The sequence below is a fragment of the Suricata suricatta genome, chromosome 12, assembly GCF_006229205.1.
Source record: "Suricata suricatta isolate VVHF042 chromosome 12, meerkat_22Aug2017_6uvM2_HiC, whole genome shotgun sequence".
Lineage (NCBI taxonomy): Eukaryota > Metazoa > Chordata > Mammalia > Carnivora > Herpestidae > Suricata > Suricata suricatta.
This window is the reverse complement of record NC_043711.1, coordinates 52,087,741-52,106,777: the sequence shown is the minus strand read 5'-3', so window position 1 is coordinate 52,106,777 and position 19,037 is coordinate 52,087,741. Positions and strand designations below refer to the sequence as shown.

Sequence of the window (19,037 nt, the reverse complement as noted above, 5' to 3'; positions counted from 1 at the left end):
CTGTGTCTGACTGCCTGTCCAGTGTCAGACACCCGGATCACACCCTACCTGTGGGTGACCCTCACCTTCTATCTCTCTGACATCTCTTCCTCTGCCCACTCCCCTCGTAGCTGGTGCTCCCTAGGGACCCGTGCTTGGCGGGTGCCCCAGGTGAGCTCATCCCTGGACGTTTATGGAGTATACTCTGTGCTAGGTACTGTTCCGGGGGCTAGGACACAGCAGTGAACACTACAGGCCCACACATTGCTGTCCTCCTGTGTCCTCCTGTGGCTGACTTCCCCCCCTTGGGAGGGACTTGTCTGGCCCCTCTGCAGGGTTCCTTGCCTGCCGTCCTACCCCCCCCCCTCCAGGCACCGAGAGTGCACAATGCCCAACACAAACCTTTTGTCTCGGCTTCAACCCTGCTCCTCTCCTGTTGCCTAGTCTTCTCCATGAGCAGCCAGCTGCTGCCTGGCAAACCGAGTCTACATGGACACCGTTCTCTTCCTGGACCACCTATCATGGGCCAAGACCCACTGCTTGGTGCTCCCTCCTCTCCATCACCACCACCCTGGCCAGGTCCAACTCTGCCACCTCTCTCTCGGATGTCTGTCTCTCCCTCTGCTCTGGCTCCATCCCCTGGCATATCTCTCCATTCCAACCAAGATCAGGGCTGCCAGACCAACTGTCTTGACCTTACTGCTCCTCTGCTCAAGAACCCTCAAGGGCTCCCTCCTGTCTCTTAATCCCAAACCTCAGGCTCAACATTCATACTCTTCACAGACCTTCCTAGTATGGGCTCTGGGGTTGCCTACCAGCGTCTGAATCCCAGTTCTTGCACGCATTAGCTGTGTGACTGCAGGCAGGTGATTTAACTTCTCTTTGTCTCCTTTTCCTCATCTGTGAAAACAGGGATAATCCCAGTGCCTATCTCATAGTGTTTGGGGAGGATTCAATGAGGTAATTATGTATGTAAAGCTCTTGGAATGGTGTCTGGAAGATCTGTAATGCTCTGTTACTCTCGGTTACCCTCCCCCCAGCTCCAGTCAGACAGAATGAATGGCTCTTGTATTTACACACCCTTCTTCTTTGCCTCTGTGCCTCTGTCCACACTGGTCCCTCGACTTGGAGTGCCCTTCCCTGTTGCAAACCCTGCCTATCCCTCAATCTCTTGTTCAAATACTGCTTCCTCCATGAACCCTTCCCGGATTCTTCAGTGAAAAGGGCTCACTTCTGCCTCTCAGCTCCATGGCTTCCTGTCCAAAGCTATCCTACAGAAAGAGCAGAGTCTCTGCTGCTCAGAAATAGTCCCTGGGACCACGGGAATTTCCAGGGGCCTCCCTTTGGGGTGGTGGCTGATACTGGCAGGGGGGTACTAGGGAGCCTTCAGCTGAGGAACTAATTTCCACTGACTATAAATAACTCTGGGTCTGAAGCCACAGCAGGGGCCTGGATTGTGCCAGGAGGAGTAAGATAACCATTGTGCAGTGAGGGGGGCCTGGAGAGGTAACTTACCTGCCCTGTCGGTCTCTCGTGTGACAGGCGGGTCTGCAGGGAGAGGCTGCTTCAGCGCTCTCAAGCTTTGTGGGACCCAGGCTGGGTGGAACACTGACATTGCCTTAACACTAGAGCTGGTCCAGCCTGTAGTGACTTAACACCATCTCTCACCCCTCGGCCCACTGGGCAGATGAGATCATGATTCAGGGAGGCAAAGTCATCAGAACACTTTCGCCAGGGAATGCCCACTTTTGGAAGTCAGCGTGTGTAGGACTCAGAAGCCACCTGATAGGGAAGGGCTGCTGGGCTGGGGCTTGGGTGAGGGGCCATGACCATGGCTGTGGAAGTGCTGGGGGGGTGCGTCAGCCACGCCCCCAGGATTTGAGCCCACATCTCCTGAGGGAAAAGGGAACTGGGGTCTGGCTGGGAGTCAGCCACCCTTTGGGCAGTCTGAGGTCTGTCCTGCTGGGGGTGCTGAAGCCGTGTGTTTAGGATTCTAGAATGCCAGCCTGGAGGAGTCCCAGACCCACGCTGACAGCCAGACCCTCACTCTTTATTTTTCCAGATGGGAAGAATGAGGCACAGAATTGCAGGGTGGGGCTAGGTGGGCCAGAGACACTCTTAGTTAATAAGGCCCCAATTCAGGATGGTCCACGCCTGCACCTTCCCAGCTCAGTGTCTAATACAGGGCAGTGGGCTGAATGTCCCTTTCCTGCACCCCCTGGGGGCCCACCACATGAGGACAGACAGACCTTCCCTGAGCCCCACGTGGGCCAGGCCACTCCCTGTGTGTTTTCTCATTGAATTCACAGACCAGTATGGGCCCTGGGAGCTGGTTACCACCTGCTCTATTTTACAGATGTAAAAACCAAGGCACTGAGAACTTATATAATCTGGGCCCCAACTCAGGCTTTGAGATACTCTAGTTTACTGCCTTTTTCTAAGTTCATCAAAAGTTTTCAATTTTTTTTCTTTTCTTTTTTTAAGACTCTTTGTTTAAAAAAAAAGTCTTACCAGATGCTCCACCATGCAGAGCGGATAAAAAAGGAGCTGCTCTGCTACATGCTGGGGCAGGAAGCCTAGACGTTCACCCACTTATCTCCTTGTCCCCTGAGGCACTTCTATGGAACCGCAGGGAACCCAGTATGAGAACCACCTTTCCAAAGCTCTGTTTGCCTGCATTCAGCAAGTTCTTTGACTCTTCTGGCCCACGAAGAGGAGCTGTACTCTGACCCCCTCCCAACCCGTCCCCATTTCACACTCTCACGGACAGCACAGCACAGCTGAGTCTGCACACAGAGCATGAACACACCACCTAAAAGTCACAGCCTACATAAATCAATCCCCAGTCTAGGGCTGGAGTTCTCTGCCCTTTGAGATGTACCCTAGGCTCCAAGCATAATGAATTCCTTGTTTCTTCCCATGAATGTCCCAGATCTAACCTCAGGGCCTTTGCTCAGGCTGTTTCCTTCACTAAGGGCGCTTTCCTCCCCATCTCTGCATATTCAGCTCATCCCTGTCCTTTGAGACCTGGCTCCAAGGAAGCCTCTCCTGTATTTGTCTCCAGTCAGGCATAGATCAGATCCCTCCTCCTTTGACCCTCAGCATACTCCCTCCGGCTGTAGAGTTGCTTTTTTCAGTGAGAGACAACAGATGAAGGAGATTATGTTCAGGAGCCTGCCTGCCTGGGTACCAATCCTGGCTGGGCCCCTTTTTACGAGTGTTGTTCTGAGCCTCAATTTCCTCATCTGTAAGCTGGGGATACAAACAATTCCTGTCTGAGAAGATGACATGAGGTATTTCAAAGGATCTTCAGTGCAGAGCCTGGTCAGCAAGGACTCAATATGTGTTAACACATGGAGGTGCCTGGGTGGCTCACTCAGTTTGGTGACCGGCTTCGGCTCACGTCATGATCTCACGGCTTGTGAGTTCGAGCCCCGCATCAGGCTCTGTGCTGACAGTTCAGAGCCTGGACCCTGCTTTGGATTCTCTCTAGGTCTCTCTCTGCCCCTCCCCCCACTTGCACATTGTCTCTCTCTCTCTCAAATATAAATAAACATTTAAAAATGTGTTAACACATCTCTAGTGTCATAGCTGTAACTGGCATCACACCTAGACTGGGAGGGTCTTCAGGGCAGGGAAGTTTACAACCCAGTTCTGTGCACCTCCTTTCCTGGAAATCTTTAGGGAGCTCAGGAGAGAGGGTGTCAGGAGGGGCTCCCACTCTTTCCCTCTGGTGGGACTGAGACCCTGGCCCCAGCCCCTGGCGGTCCTTTCCTACTGGTTCTTGCCTGCATCTGTGACCTTGGAGTTGTCTCCTGACATCCTTCTCTCCTTGCCCCGGATCCTTGGGTGGAGAGGGAATGTCTTAGGAGGCTGTCCCTGTCTTGCCCCCGCTCCCCCAGTCCCCTGGTCCTGCGTACAGCCACATCACACAGAGAATGTCTGAGGAGCACAGAGAACGTCTCCTTCAGAAGAGCAGCGCGGCTCACCCTGCACATAGTAAGTGCACAACACACAGGAGTCTGGCAAGTGAATGTGAATCAGCCCATGTCTCAGCCTGGCATGATTGAGGCAGGGGGAGCCATGGGACAGTCACTGAACAGCTGTGTCCACTGCTTCTGGGAGGGGGCACTATGATCATGTCTTCATCAGACGGGGACCCCCGAGCCTCGTTCAAAGCCCTCATGGGTGGAGTCGGGACTCAAAGTCCACGCTCTTTGCAGTCCCAAGTAGGCACTCAGTTTTTGGTGCATATGTATGCTGCAGAGCAAACATGCCTTCACCCAGAAGCCCTTTGGTCAGCAGCAGGCCAGGGCCTTTTGCTGACCGTCCCATTCTCTTCCGGCCACGCCCAGGCTGGCACACACTCGGCTGCCCCAGACTGGGAGAACGGATGGTGTGTATCAATCGACATGTGGGGTTCTCTTATTGATGATTCAGAGAGATGTGAGGGCGGCATGATGGAAAGCAGCCACACGTGACTCATCAGACTTTCAGCGAAAGCTAATGCTTTTAAGGGATTTATTTTTCCTGGTGATGGTGGTGGGGGTGGGGGGATATAAGCATTGCAAATCTGATATGGGACTTTTTTTTAAAACCCATAGATTCATATGTGTGGTTTGAGCCCACTGATCTGCCCAGATAAGCTGCCTTTCTCTTCTCTGCTAACTTAAATCCAATGTGCCCTAAAGTCACACATAGAGACTCCTCAGCATCGTATAATAACAGCTGACCCCAACAGCACCTGCCATGTGCTGGGTGCCAAGCACCTTATACATCCTCACAGGAGCCCTGTGGAAGAGGCACTGCTATTGTCCCATGTTACAGATGAGGAAACTGAGGCACTGAGTGGTAGATAAGTGGCCCAGGGTTCCACAGCTGGATAAGAAGTGGAGCTGGGATCTGACCCCTAGTTGGTCACCTCACTGCTGGGATGCGAGTCATATACCCACTTCTTGTGGATGGTCCTGGCTTTGCTGCTACACTGGTGGAAACATTAGCAGTGCTGTGCCCCGACCCTCCTTCACGCCTCAAGTCCACCCTCTCTCCTGGTCCAGGCCAAGCTCCCCTTGGAGCTCCCACACCCTGCCCGCACACGGAGGGGCCTTCCGCACACAGGGGGCCCACAAGCATGTGTGGCCTGTGCTTCTACGTCCCTCTCCATGTGGTCTGGATGGACTGACCTGCATCCCTGTGGGGTGAGCATGTGACCCGGGTCTGACCTATCCACCTCTTCCACCCTCTGGCCATAGGGATTGGGTCAAGAATAGCCACGGGACTCCAGGTGGCCCAATGGGAGTCTGTTCTGGGACTCAGGGGAGGAGATCATGGGAAGTGAAGTTCACAGTTCGAGAGCCTGCCTGACAATGAGGCCAGCGTGGAAGGCAGTGAGGTGAGAGAGCAGGAGAGAGATGGACAAAGCTCTCCAGCAGCACTAGAGGTCCTGGATCAGCCTTGCCCGTGGCTAGAATGGTCTCTACACCTTTCATTTGGGACAAGCCAGAAAATCCCTTTTTTGCATAAGCCAGTTTGGGATGGGTTTCTAACAAATGGAATCCTAATGGATAGAAATACTCAGTGATTACTGGAAGATGATTCTTTTGTAGAAAACTTTCAAAATATTTTCAACTCATTATCTCCAAACAGCGAGGGTGAACTAGCACCCTTCCCATTTCAGGTCCAAAGAGTCTGGGTGTCTTGCCTGGGGTCACGCGCCTCCTCGGTGACAGAGGGGAGGCCCAAGCACCTATCTAGCCTACATGGCTTCCCTTCCTCCACCCACGCATGTATCTGAGAAGGCAGCTGCATTTTCTCAGCCTCTTTTTTTTTTTTCCATTTTAGAGGGAGAGAGCTAGTGAGAGAGAATGTGTGTGTGCAGGGGAGGGGAGGGGCAGAGGAAGAGAGGGAGAATCTTAAGTTAGGTGTGGAGCCCTATGTGGGGCCTGATTCCATGACCTTGGGTTCATGACCTGAGCCAAGGGCAAGAGTCAAATGCTCAACCAACTAAGCCACCCCGGTGCCCCATTTCTTTGGCTTCTGAAATACTTGGATAAGCTTTTCTCCTCCAGACCTCACACCTGAGAGTCCCAGGTTCCACGGTGGAGCACGGGCCCCCTCACCCGAAGACCCCAGTTGAGAGACATTCTTGTGCACCTTGGGCCAGGTGGTGAATTCCCCACATGGACCCCATGTCTGAGCAGTGGCCAGCCTCACCCTGCCTGGGACACTGCTGCATTTGTGGCTGCTTCGGTTTCCCTATCAACCTCTCCGGGCCCCTCTGAGGCTTGGGGAGATGGAGAACATGGAGAAACAGAGCATCACAATGTTAAACAGACAACCCCCACCGCCTGGAACCCAGAGACGCTTAAGACACATGTGGCCTTCACGCCGTTCCCCCATGGCCTGCTGGTGGCAGCTCTTTGGAAGATGACACAGGCCCTTCCAGGTCAGCGGGATGTTCTGACACTGTGTTTGTGCAACACGAGGGACCATCCCCATGATCTGCTCTCCTCTGCGCCCTCAGCCCCACTCTCTCCTCCACGTGGGCAGGATTCATACAAAATTAACCGGAGGTTCCGTTTCACAGCACTCCAGTATCCAGTTCCCACCCCACAGTGCCGCTGCCCCACCTTCTTTGTCCCCATCTACCTCCGCCCCCACCAGGAAACTCACAATGCAGGCAGCACCCAGAGGGACCTGTCTAAGCTGCCCCTTCTGACAGCCCAACGTGCAGGTGTCGGGAAGTGAAGGGCAAGGCGTGGTCCTGCCCAGCAGCTCGGGGCAATGCCGCTCTGAGCTTGGGGAACTGAAGCCAGTTCCATGGGTGACACAGAGTGTCCTGGGTCCTGTCCTCTGTCTACAGCTTTCCATCCCACACAAAGGGAACACCAGGGGTATCCCTAACCTCTTCTGTCTCCCTCCCTTCTTTTTTTATTTTTTATTTTATTTTAAAGAGAGAGAGAGAAAGTGTGCAAGCAGGGGAGGGGGCAGAGGAAGAAAGGGAGAGGGAGAGGGGGACGGGGGGAGAGAGAGAGAGAGAGAGAGAGAGAGAGAGAGAGAGAGAGAGAGAATCTTAAGCAGGCTCTAGACACAGTGTGGAGCCCAATGTTGGGCTTGATATTATTACTGTGGGATCATGATCTGAGCCCAAATGAAGAGTTAGACACTCAAGTGACCAAGCTGCCTAGGCGCCCATCTCCTTCCCTTCATTCTGTGAATATTTGTTCGAGCCCCCAGAGGTTGAATCAAGTGCTGGGGACATAGTGGAGAATGACAAACAGCTCCTGCTTCTGGGGTCTCGCAGGCCACTCATCACCCATGTTTCCAGACTCATCACAAAGTAGCCGACTCCGGGAAGCCTTCTCTGGTAGCACGTTTATTCTTCACCCAGTGCCCCTTATTTAATTGCCTATTTCTTGCATGAGGATAGGGCCCAGGCATGCTGTTGCTATAAGAAATATTTGGCTATAATAATAACAGTGATAATGAACATCGTTCTGGAAGTGTCTAGGGTATGCCACACATCACATTAAGCCCTTCATGTGGATTATCTACTATTCACATCCTGGGGGGTAGGTAATGTTATTATTCCCATTTCACAGAGAAGGCAATGGAGGCTTGGGGGAGTTAACTGAATCCCTCCAGTATGTCTCTTGGAGATTAGTGTCTCTTGAAGAGTAAGCCTGTCAGAATTTGAACCTGGGCCTTGGGCTCTATTGCTGGAGGGTATGGAAGGAAAGGAAGCAGTGGAGGGCAAGGAGGGATGGGCATCGTCAGAGTGGAACGGAAACAACAGCAGAAGAGGGACAGAGGACCCTCCCAGAGAGCCCATTTACCCCACGGTCATCACCAGGGTCGGGCCTTCAATGGGGTCAGTCCCACGCTGCCAGGCCATGGGAACTGAGTTCCTGGCCTGTGCTGGCCACAGGTGGTGCCCCGGGTGGGAGTTGATTTCTCATGGTGCCAACCCCCCCTCTATCACTTGCAGAGATCTTTTTGCCTAAAATTAGCTGGATGTGAAGGGGAAGGCTAATTTATGCATGGTCTAGGGCAGTTTCCTGGAGTGTGACTCAGAGGCGGGCTCCTTGCTCACATCAGCAGATGGGGCACAGAGGGTGTTGGGAATGGCCAACCTGAGACCCGTCTAGAGCTGGCCCAGCCCCAGACTGCATGACTTTTAAGCTGGGTGCTGGGACTGGAGGCCAAACATTTCTTGAAGTCAGAAGAGGGCTGACTGAACAGGGTAGGACAAATGCTGAACACGAGAGAGAACACAGAAAAGGTGGCCCCAAACTACACAGGCCCTTGTAGTATAGAAGGCACTTTAGAGGACCGTTCCTGGGTGCACACACTTGGCTCAGGTGTGAGGACACTGCTTGCGATGGTGTCCAAGACAGCTGTGTTGAAAGTCTGCTCTGATGGGAACAGTGGTGGTGACCTCGAGCCCTCATGCTTCTCCTCCATGAAATCGGTCAGCAACACATGCTTCCAGGAACACGTGTGATGAGAATGCAGAACAGCCTGGTAAAACGTGTCACGCCACCCACAGACATTGGCCAGCAACCCAGGAGGATCAGATTCTACCTTTTCCAGAGAATGTGACTGCTTCTTCCAGAGCAACAATAACCATAATGAAAACAACAGCAACAAGACATTGATGAAGCACTTAGAGACTGGGCACTTGGCCGAATCTCATTCAATGTTCATAGCCCATTTTACCGCTGAGGAAGTGGAGGCGTTTAGTCTCTGAGGCTGAATCCTAACACACAGCACTAGCCATGGGCCAGGCTACTTCTACGCTACTTCACTTTGTCCTCACCACCCTATGAGACAGTCACTATTATTATTCCGTTTTACAAACAAGGAAGCCGAGGGACGGAGAGGTGGATACCTTGCCCAGAATCCCACAGCTGGTACATGGCAGAGCTGGGATTTGAACCCAGGTCACCCAAGGCTGAGGTCAGTAGCAATATGCTCTTCTGCCTCTCCCCAAACATTTTCCAGCCCTACCTGCACCCTGGGAGATCCTTCTAGGGACCAAGGCGGCAGAGGCCCTGGTTAGTCTTGCTACAGGCTTTCCTCCTTCTCAGAGATCTTTCCCATCAGAGATCTCATTTGGTCCTCATGAAAATTTCGGAAGCCAAGACCCAGCGAGGTCAAACAAAAGGCGCCAAAGCACACACAGCCAGCAAGCAGCAGAGAAATATTCCCAGCGGGCATCATTCCCTCCTCCGTGAAGAGGAGAAATCGCGTCTCCTTAATTTCCACATGATGCCTGCCTTTTTGCAAGTACACTGGCATTCTGTGGGATTCCACCTAAGAAATACTGCTCTATGCCAGGCTACGTGCTTTTCCTTCTCTTTCCTCCATAGCCAAGTTTAAATGCCTCCTCCTGCAGGAAGCCTTCCCTGACCTTCACTGCCCACCCACCTTGCCTCTCCTCTGAGCTCTGAGGTCCAGACTACACTTGGGCTGAATTATGTGCTTTTTTGGCTACTAGGGCACCTGATCTGCTCCCTGTGAGCTGGGGACTCTGGCCACATCTCAGAGTTTTACTGGGCAGTTATCCACCCTCCTCTGTGCCAGGTACCAGACCGGGAACTAGAGGTACAGAGAGGAGCAGGGCAGGGTTCCTGTGATGTGTTCCCGCCTTTCCAGCAGCACGCAGTGGGGGACACAGTAAACTGAATGGTAATGGCCCAGAACAGTGCTGGAGCTTGGCCGCAGGCTGCTCAATTTTCCAGGGCCAAGAGCCTGTCAGGGGGGAAAGGGAGGGGAGTTTGTTCACACGAAGGTTCATCTCATATACCCAGGTCCACGGCTTCGCTTTGAGGGGCTCTGCGAATGTGCTGGCTGTGAGCCATGTCTGTAGTATGCAGTTGGTGTTTTTTCTGGGAAAAAGGACTATAGTTTCCACAAGGTCTGAAATCCAGAGACACTTAAGACTTTTCAACTGGAGAATCTCCTGGCCCCATAGAAAAGACAAAGATGACCGGGCAACCCTGCCTCCTGACAGGCTAGTGTGCCATCCTGATGGTGGAGGTGAGCACAGGCCATTCTGCCACAGATTAGGGTTCACACGAGGTCCCTAGGCAGGGCTCGCTCCCATCTCAGGGCACATGTGACTGTTCTCAAGCCGTGCACTACCACTGCCCTCCCCACCCTCAAACAAAATCAAACAACACCAAGAGAGCAAGGTGCTTCTAAACTTCTGCCTAGCTCAGCTGCTGGGTCCCTAAGCAGCCTCTGTAGGAAATGCATTGAGGGCTGGTACCCAGCAGTGCCCATGACATGGGGACTGGAGTCAGGAGATAGGACAGGAGGGACCTTTGGCCTTAAATTTCTCATCTGTCACGTGGGAATAAGAATTCAGATGCTGTCTGTCATCCAGCTTGTGATCTGTGCTTGGGGGAGAGATTGCCATCCACTCTTTAGGATAATAATGGCTGCCATTTATTGAGTATCTACTGTATGCTCAGGCTTCAAGTAGGCACTGTGAAGTAGCCATTGGTTCCATTTTCCACAGGAAGAAACTGAGGCTTGGTGCAGCCTCTCTGTACAAAGTGGTTGGATGGGGTGGGGCAGGGAGGAACCTCACACCTACACCTTTGGGGTTTACTCAGGGAACTCTTCTCCCTCATGACAACGGGAAAGTGACTGTGGGGATGGGGACCCACATCCTATGCTCTGCTAGTTTCTCTTCCTTCTGCCTCACAGCAGATGACCTGGCTTTGGTCCCCTTCAGAGGAGCACCCAGAAACTGAAACTCTCTCTTTCCCAAGGTCCTAAGCCTGTTCATTTTGTCAGTGACACAAAAGCCCCCCACCCATCTCCACAGCAAGACACACATGGGGTCTCTGTTGCCCTTCCCATGATGGCCCATCTTCCTGCCTGCCCCATCTTCTGGCAGTTCCATGGCCTATGGCTGCCCCAGAGACTTAGGGAGCCACCATCAGTTTGGATTTGGGACACTTGCATACAGCCCAGGCCAGTAGCATGGGCTGTGGAGCTGGATTTGAATGCGTAGTCGCAATGCTGTGGTCCCATGTTTAAACCCAGATGAGGGGAGTCCTGGGACCTGGGGATAGGAGCCAGGGATCGGGTGGCTAGATCCCAAACCCAAATACTGTGTTCAAGTCTTCCACACCTACCTTCAACAGGTGACGTTTTGAGGCGCCGGCAGATGGCTTCAGTGTCCCCATACGTCTCCTTAATCTTGACCACAGCCTCGGTGCCCCGTAGCTCCATGAGGGAGCGGAGCTCCTCCATTGTGCACCCGAACTCGCCCCCATGGCTTGACTCATTTCTTTGGTTTTTGGAGTAAAAATCGCTGTTGGTCATGTCACCCATGTTTGCCCCAGTCCCTGCTCGGGGTGGGCCCGAGAGTCAGCGCTGGACAAGAGGCTGCTTGGCGATGGCTCCGTGTGCCTGTCCTTAGCACAACCTCACTGGATGACTGTGGCTCCTGGTGGCCGACTTTGGGTCCCAGGGGGTGGGGGTGGCCGAGGTGGGCTGGCGACAGCAGTGGTGAGCTCCAACGGGTGTCCCTGGGCACGGGGCAACGTCCAGGGGCCAGAGGGGCTCAGGGCTGTAGACCCAGGAGTCTCCATTCAGTGGGGCCCATGCTGCTCCCTGGAGGTGGCATCTACATGGTCAGGGGTGGTGGCTCCTGTGGGGGCAAGCACAGAGTGGTGACAAGGGTCAGGCACTGGAGGCTTCACGGGACAGGTGCTCAGGAAGGCCCAGCCTGCACATGCTTATACACACACAAACCACCCCAAATAACACCCACTACATATACACATACCCTAACATGGGTGTTCATACAATATCCCATAGCACACCAGGAAACACTGTAAATCTAGATACTGTGCCCACTTGGGCACTCTACAATGTACCACCCCAAGCCACAGTCTCGTGTAAGCTTATAACATACCCTAACCCCCTATGTCCACTCTGCTGTTGAACACACTGACCTCGTGACATGCACCCTGGTGTACACACATCCTCTGACCGATACAGCTCACACCCAACCTGCCCACTTTTAGGGCCCACCCCACTGCCACAAACACACACACACACACACACACACACACACACACACACAACAATGCACAAGTCGGTGGACACCCCCCCTTTCCCGCCATAAACACCATCACATGCAGTCACTTCTAGGCATACATCTTAACATTCCCACCCCCTCTCCTCAAAAATACCTGTGCTCACAGTCCTGTTTATGCAAACATCATGCTCTCACAATCTGGAGCGTAACCCCACTCCCCAAGTACATAGCCCTCAGGTCCGCCAGCATATATGCTTCCTTCATCCACGCCACCTACAGTTGCGGATACACTGTTATCCCCTCTTTGGTTTCACAGGCATGGGAATAGGAGAAAGCTGCCCACCTTCACCTGCAGCCCCCAACCACATGAATCAAGGCCCTTGGTGTGGCCAGAGGAGTCAGCTCACGCATATTTACCAGGATGTCACTGAGCCCCCCGCTTGGCCCCAAGCATGAGCTGGGGTGCATCGAGCCCTCACCTGGGGGCCCCCCCACAGTTCAGCACCACGGACAGCACCACGACGTCCTTGGGGAGCCCAGGAGGAGAGAGCACCGGCTTCTCCTTGCTGGCTTGCTGGGCCACCCTTTCAGACGTGCCGCATCTGCAGGGCTGCCAGGAGAGAATCCAATCCACCTTGACACCCAACACCGGTGGCCAAGGCCCCTGGCAAGCATTGGGTGACAAAGGGCCTCTGTTGAGCTTGGCTGGGCCTGGCATGGGGACTGGCCCCACCCAGCAGGCATAGACAGCTGGGCATCCTAGGTCTAGGACAGTAAGGGGGAAGGTGTGGGGAGAGGAAGATGGGACTGAGCCCCTGCCTAGCCCCAACTCTTTCCTCTTGTCCCCTGTTCCATCTCTTTGCTTCACCATCCTTTCCTCTTGCACAAAATTTTAGTGTTGGAGGAATTTTAGACTCAATTTCACTTTCCCTGTAAGGAACTGGAAGCTCAGAGATGGAAAGGAACTTGTTCAGAGTCACACAGAGGGAGGCAGTCCAGGGGTTACCTACTCTCTGGACTCCCAGACTGGTGCTTCTTCCCCTTCCCCTAGGGGGAGCTCCCTCCTTATTCTGAAGAGCAGAGGCTGATGGGTGAACAGTGCCTGATGGCAGTGAACAAGACAGGCTCTGCAGTCAGAGCAACCTGGGTTCAACTCCAACTCCTCTCAAATCCTGGCAAGTCCCCTCATATCTCAGGGTTCTCTTTCCTCATCCATAAAATAATAATCACTGACCACTGCTACCTCCCAACTTATTGGGAATTTATTATAAATCATATTCAAATTTGTTGTGTTTTCACCTGGGTTACGGGGCTTCCCAGTCTTGGGGCATGGGGTGTTGGAGCCCCTGGAGAAACTAGTCATGCCTTATAGAAGGGCAGCTTTACTCAAGGGTGCAGTAGGAAGCCTTATTTTAATACTGGGAGCAACAAGTATCTTATAGAGCGTGATATAAAATGGTCCTAATATCTCTAGCAGAGACACAAGACACCAACAAAAGAGTGTGCTTGGGGCTCGCACCCCTAGTCCTGTAGGAGCACTTGAGGTCCTTGGCCATCTGAGCATGCACCATCCCCAAAACCCATGAGTTTTGACCCCAAGAGTGTATCCTTATGAGGATCAGGTAAGGAAAGGACCTAAGATGCTTGTATGTAGAGATGACACAGAGGTTAACTGCGGGAGAACTAAAAACTATAGTCTCTAGGTTCAAATTCTAGCTCCTCCACATCCCAGTAGGTTGGGAATCAAATAAATTTTAGTATCATCTAAAAAAAAGGAAAGGGGAATAATAGTATCTACCTTATAGGTACTACGACATTTAAATGAGTTATTTCCTGGAAAATAAAATATTACAACCAAACCAAGCTTATGGGAAGCACTCAGTAACTACTGTGATTATTACCAATCCACATAAGCACTTTATGAGGTAGGTAATATTATTCCCATATAACACACAAGGCAACTGAGACCAAGAGAGGTGAAGCAACTTGCCCAAGGTCACAGAGCTGGTGAGTGCCAGAGTTGGGATTTGAACTTAGGAAGTCTGGACCCAGAGGCACACCCTTAATCAGGACCCTTTATTGCCTCCTCTTGTGAATCTCTTTAATGGGGTTCTTATCATGCATAAATGAAATGCCATATGTGAACAAGAAAGTGATTTGCAAACAAGGGATTTTCTAAACCCAAGGTGCTGTTTTTTATCTATCCCTCTGCTACCTGAAGCATGCCTTGTAGGCACTGATAATTACATCTCTGGCAGCATGAGCTATGAGAATCGCTAGGAGTAATTATATTTACGATGACAATATCAGGCATGAGTTAATGGGATACTGGTGATTTTAACTACTGTGTTAAGATTAACAATGATCTTCAACCATCTAATTAACCATCTACCCATCCACCCAATCATCCATTCAATACTTGTTTTGGGTACCTACTCTGTGCCAGGCACTGGACAATCCATTCAGTCTTGCCTTCCAGAAACTGACAGTGGGGAGGAGAGACAATTAAATGAGTGAGTTCTATAAGATGATGGGTTTGCCATGATGGGAAGTGACAGCTGCTGTAGGTGTCCAGAGTAGGAAGATCTGATCTGGCCCAGGGTATCAGGAAAGATTTTTCCTCTCAGTATGAGAAGGGGATATTTTTCCCCCATGCACGTTAAGCAGGACTTTAGCCAAAGAAGACAGAATAAAAGGTGCAGGAAGGGACCTGTATGTATATGGAGGGATGGAGTTCTAGGTTAGCAAAATTAGTTATAATCTGACTCTGTAGAAGATTGATCTTAAATTTCCTTCTTTGAATAAAAAAAAAAACAAAACAAACTTCCTTCTTTTAGATTTCCCATTGCAGCTACCTCTTCTGATATGGTTCCTCCCCCACCTGTTTGTCCCCTACTCCTGCAGCTCATGGGTGCATGTATGAGACAATCCCAGTTCTGGGCATCTTGGTTGGTCCTAACTTGTAGAGCTCACTTCAGTCCTTGATCTGACTGTGGAATTTGCTCTATCTGAGACTGTGAAGTCCACTGGCACGGAAGCACCTGTATGATGCCACACAAACGATCTTCTGGCAGACAGAAGATCTGCTAGCTTGTACAGAATTCACTGTAAACTCCATCCTTGCCCCATACCTGTCACACAGCACTCTCCACTATCCAGGCCTTCCCCACCCAGACAATGGCTTGTTCTGCTCAGCACAGTGCACTTTCCTTGGAAGCCTTCCCTGACCACCCAGGACTGTGTAAATGCTCCCAATTCCAGATGACTCTGGTATCATACTGCACTTCACACTTTATTGCTCAGGCCTACTTAGCTGCATCCCTTCCTCGGGAGCCTGAGAGCTCTGTGTGAGCAGTAACCACATCTATTTTGTACCTAGTATGGGGCCTGGCATTCAGAAGATACTCAATAAATGCTTGGTGAATGAATGGGTCAGCCCTTGGGTCATCTGTCCATAGGCCTTTGTACCTTAGTTTCCTCATCTATAAAATGGAGCAATTCCCTTCCATATATGTTACAGGGTTGCTGAGGGTCTGGAAAGATATCAGAACCAGTAGTTAACACTTTTTTCTTTGAGATACATCCCCTATCCTCCACAGTGTCTCTTTGTTATAATGAGGCACGGGTGTGAGGCTAAAACTAGAGGAGGCAGCTGTCTCCTTAGCCAAAGCCCAACAGACTCTGATGTGCTTCCTGCCTCACTCAAATACCACATGAGCAAGCACGCTGTGGCTGAGGGATTAAATGAGCTGTGTGACCTTGGAGAAGTCACCTAGCCTTACTGGGCCTCATCTGTAGAGTAGAGCTGACCTACCTGTCTTGCAGGTTGTTGTGAGGACTCACTGATACTCCTGTGTGTGGGTTCTTGGTGTGGCTCCTGGCTTGGAACAGACGCTCTATAACACTGGCTTCTGTGTCTCTGTCGGACCCCCTTCCACCCCCTTATTGGCAAATGCATCTCTCTTGTGTGAGGAGATTCATTTGCAGTCAACCCACAACATAGAGAAGTTACCTCTGCCCTAAGCAATGGGCACACAGGCTGCTCTGGACTGAATGTGTCCCCTCAAGTTCATGTGTTGAAGTCCAAATCCCTGATGTGATGTATTAGGAGGTGGGGCCTTTGGGGATTGCTTAGGTCCTGAGGGTAGAGCCCTCATGAATGGAATTTGTGCTCTTATGAAGAGACTGGAGAGAAATAATCTTTTTTAGCCATGTGAGGACACAGTGCAAAGACGGCCATCTGCAAGCCAAGAAGAAGCTTTCATTAGGAACTGAATCTGCCAGCACCTTAATCTTGGACTTCCCAGCCTCCAGATATGTGAGAAAAAAATTCTGTTTAAGCTACTCAGTCTATGGTATTTTGTTGTAGCAGCCTGAGCTGACTGAGACATTGGCCTGAGCAGGCCATATAGCCAGGGTCCAGAGAGCTTGAGCAATACATCAGGGGTCACACAGCCAACTGGGGTCAGAGCCCATTGAAAAGCCCCTCTCTGTTTTCCAAGCTCCAACTGCGTTGCGTGACCTTGACAAAGCCCTTTTTCTTCCTGAGCTCACTTTCCCCATGTGGAAAGTGCAGGAATTGGACACGTTCTCTGGGGTCCCTTCAGCCTCTGAGGTGGCAGGCCCTCCAGAATCCTGGGGAATGTTCTGATAATATTAGATTTACACATTTCAGTTTCATCTTATTAGCATTTAAATGACTGTATTGTTACATTTCAATGACTCAAGAATAGGTTAGGGGTGTCTTAATAATACGTCTTTGCCAGGAGGGATGCTGGCAGAGGAAGGAGCAATGTTTTTTTTTTGTTGTTGTTGAGTTAATTTAACAAAGAAGTAATCTATCTTTTGAAGGCAGGATTAATAAAACCCACCCAAACCCCAAACCAACAGCTTTTTACATCCTAACTGAAGGATGGTAGCTGGGACAATTACAAATGAAATCTGTACTGAAAATAACTTTTGGATGCAGAATGCTTCTGTTTTAAGACATGTTGGATTTAAATGCCACCTTAACATGTATTTTTAAAAGTTCCTTTTTCCTTTGAGTTGTCAGTAGTACCAATGGCAGATGTGAGGAACCCAGGTCCCAGTTGGTCCCATTTGGAGATCTTGGGCAATGAGTCCTGCTGTGGCGCATTTGACACTTTTGTGGCTCTTAACTCTTCCCTGTGCTTCAGTTTCCTCCTCCTCACATAGAGCCAACTGGACAGCCTACTTCATAGGGTTGTGTGAGGACTGATCAACATAGAGCTTAGCCCAGATCCAGGCACAGAGGAAGAACTTGGTAAATGCTGACTGTTCTTAAAATGTTAATTTAACTCACTCCCTGCCTCTGTCCTCTACTCACCCATGTTGTCCCCCATGCTACTGTCCTTAGCTCGGAACTCAGACCAGCTGTACCACAATGCCACTGGCATGGCTCTGGAGGATGGGGAGGGTCCTAGTTTGTATAGGGAAACATGCAAGGCTTATCTCCCCTCTGCTCTGGTCCCAAATAGCTAGTTCCCTTGGGGCAGGACATTTTCTTTCCTCTCCTGGATGCAAATTCTGGCCTTTCAGGAGTGCCTCCCCTGCTGGTGATGGAAACCCTCCTCCTTGGTGCTGACCCAGGGAAATGGGTTAACTCAGCCAGGAAGCTGGGGGTAGAGGAAACACTGCTTCTCCTTCAACCTCACCTGAAGAGTCACAGTCCCTCTGGGAGAGGGAAATGTCCTTTGTGTGTGTGTGTGTGTGTGTGTGTGTGTGTGTGTGTGTGTGTGTTAGAGGGTCCCTGTGGTGTGTCAGCAGACATGTGCTTAGTGTCAGTGACCCTAAAGGACACAGCTTGCTGGAGTGTGTCAGCATGAGTGTGTGTCTGTAAGTGTGAGTGAGACAGAAATGTCTGTACCCATGCCCATCTCTGAGTGTGCAAGCCCCACACATCTCTGTGTCTGCACGCATGTGTGCATCAAAGTTGACAATGACAATTTCAGCTTGGAATTCTCACAGTTGGGGAGACAGAATGAAGAAAGAGGAAGGGAATTGAAAATGAATACCTCAGAAGCAAATTTAGAGCTATTTTTAGAAAACTCCTATCCTGTTAACCAGAAAAGGAAAATCTAAAAAAAAAAAATCCCACAGAAACAGCCACGCGTCAGCCTTGAAGGCACAGACAGCAGAATCAGGGCCAGGGGGTGGGCCATTAGGGACCTGAGTTTTCTTGCACAGCTTTCTGCCATGTCTGGCCCGAGGGAGGGTCAGTCCAGCCCTTAGCTGCCCACCAGAGTCAACTCCCTCTACTGTTTCCTGTTCTCCAGAGGAGCTGCCAATGTTAGGTGGTAGGAAAAACTCCATTTCTGGTCCTATAGGCACCTCATGTATTCACTCATCCACTCACTCACCCATCCATTCATCCATCCATCCATTCTTCAGCTGTCCATCCATCTGTCCATCTGTCCAACTTTCCATCTGTCCATTTGTCTGTCCACCAAATAAATGTGAGGAGGTGCATCTCAGACTCTGCCCTGGGCACTGGGATTCTGAGGAGAGCAAGGGAGGTGCTTAGACCCTCCTTCCTGCCATTTAAAATCTGCTCAATATGCCCAGTAACCCCATGGTCAAGATCTGCAGGCTGAGTCAAGGGATTCCTGAGTCAATGGAGTACAAATTTGATTCAGATTGTGGGATAATACAACCCAAATAGCATTCACCTGGGAAGCAGATCTTGGCTTGACCATTACTATTAACAGTGATTGCTAGCAAATACTTCCATGGGCTGTGAGGTGTCACTGTCCCTACCTTACAGGTGAGAAGGCTCCAAAGCCTCTGTGTTCCATTACCTTTCACCCATTTACAGTGTGGTCTTGGACCAGTGCTTTCTCCCCTGTGCCTCAGTTTCCTTTCCTGTAAAGTAAGTGGGTCAGCTGGACAGATGCTCAGTCTCAAAGGGCCATTTTAGTGCCATCCTTGAGGATTCTTCCATCACCTGAGACTTCTCAGGGCAGACACACTGGACTGT

At 51.1% G+C, this 19,037-nt stretch overlaps 1 protein-coding gene across 11 annotated transcripts in view; it reads right to left on the bottom strand.

Annotated features, from left to right (window-relative positions):
* ATP2B2 (ATPase plasma membrane Ca2+ transporting 2) overlaps positions 1–19,037 on the bottom strand; it is a 289,183-nt gene that overhangs the window by 112,791 nt on the left and 157,355 nt on the right. For all 11 annotated transcript variants that reach the window (XM_029916061.1, XM_029916062.1, XM_029916063.1 and 8 more), the window contains one exon: positions 11,130–11,647. In XM_029916061.1, the coding sequence (XP_029771921.1) occupies positions 11,130–11,328 (199 nt within the window). In that variant the 5' untranslated portion in view covers positions 11,329–11,647. The remainder of the gene's footprint in view (positions 1–11,129; positions 11,648–19,037) is intronic.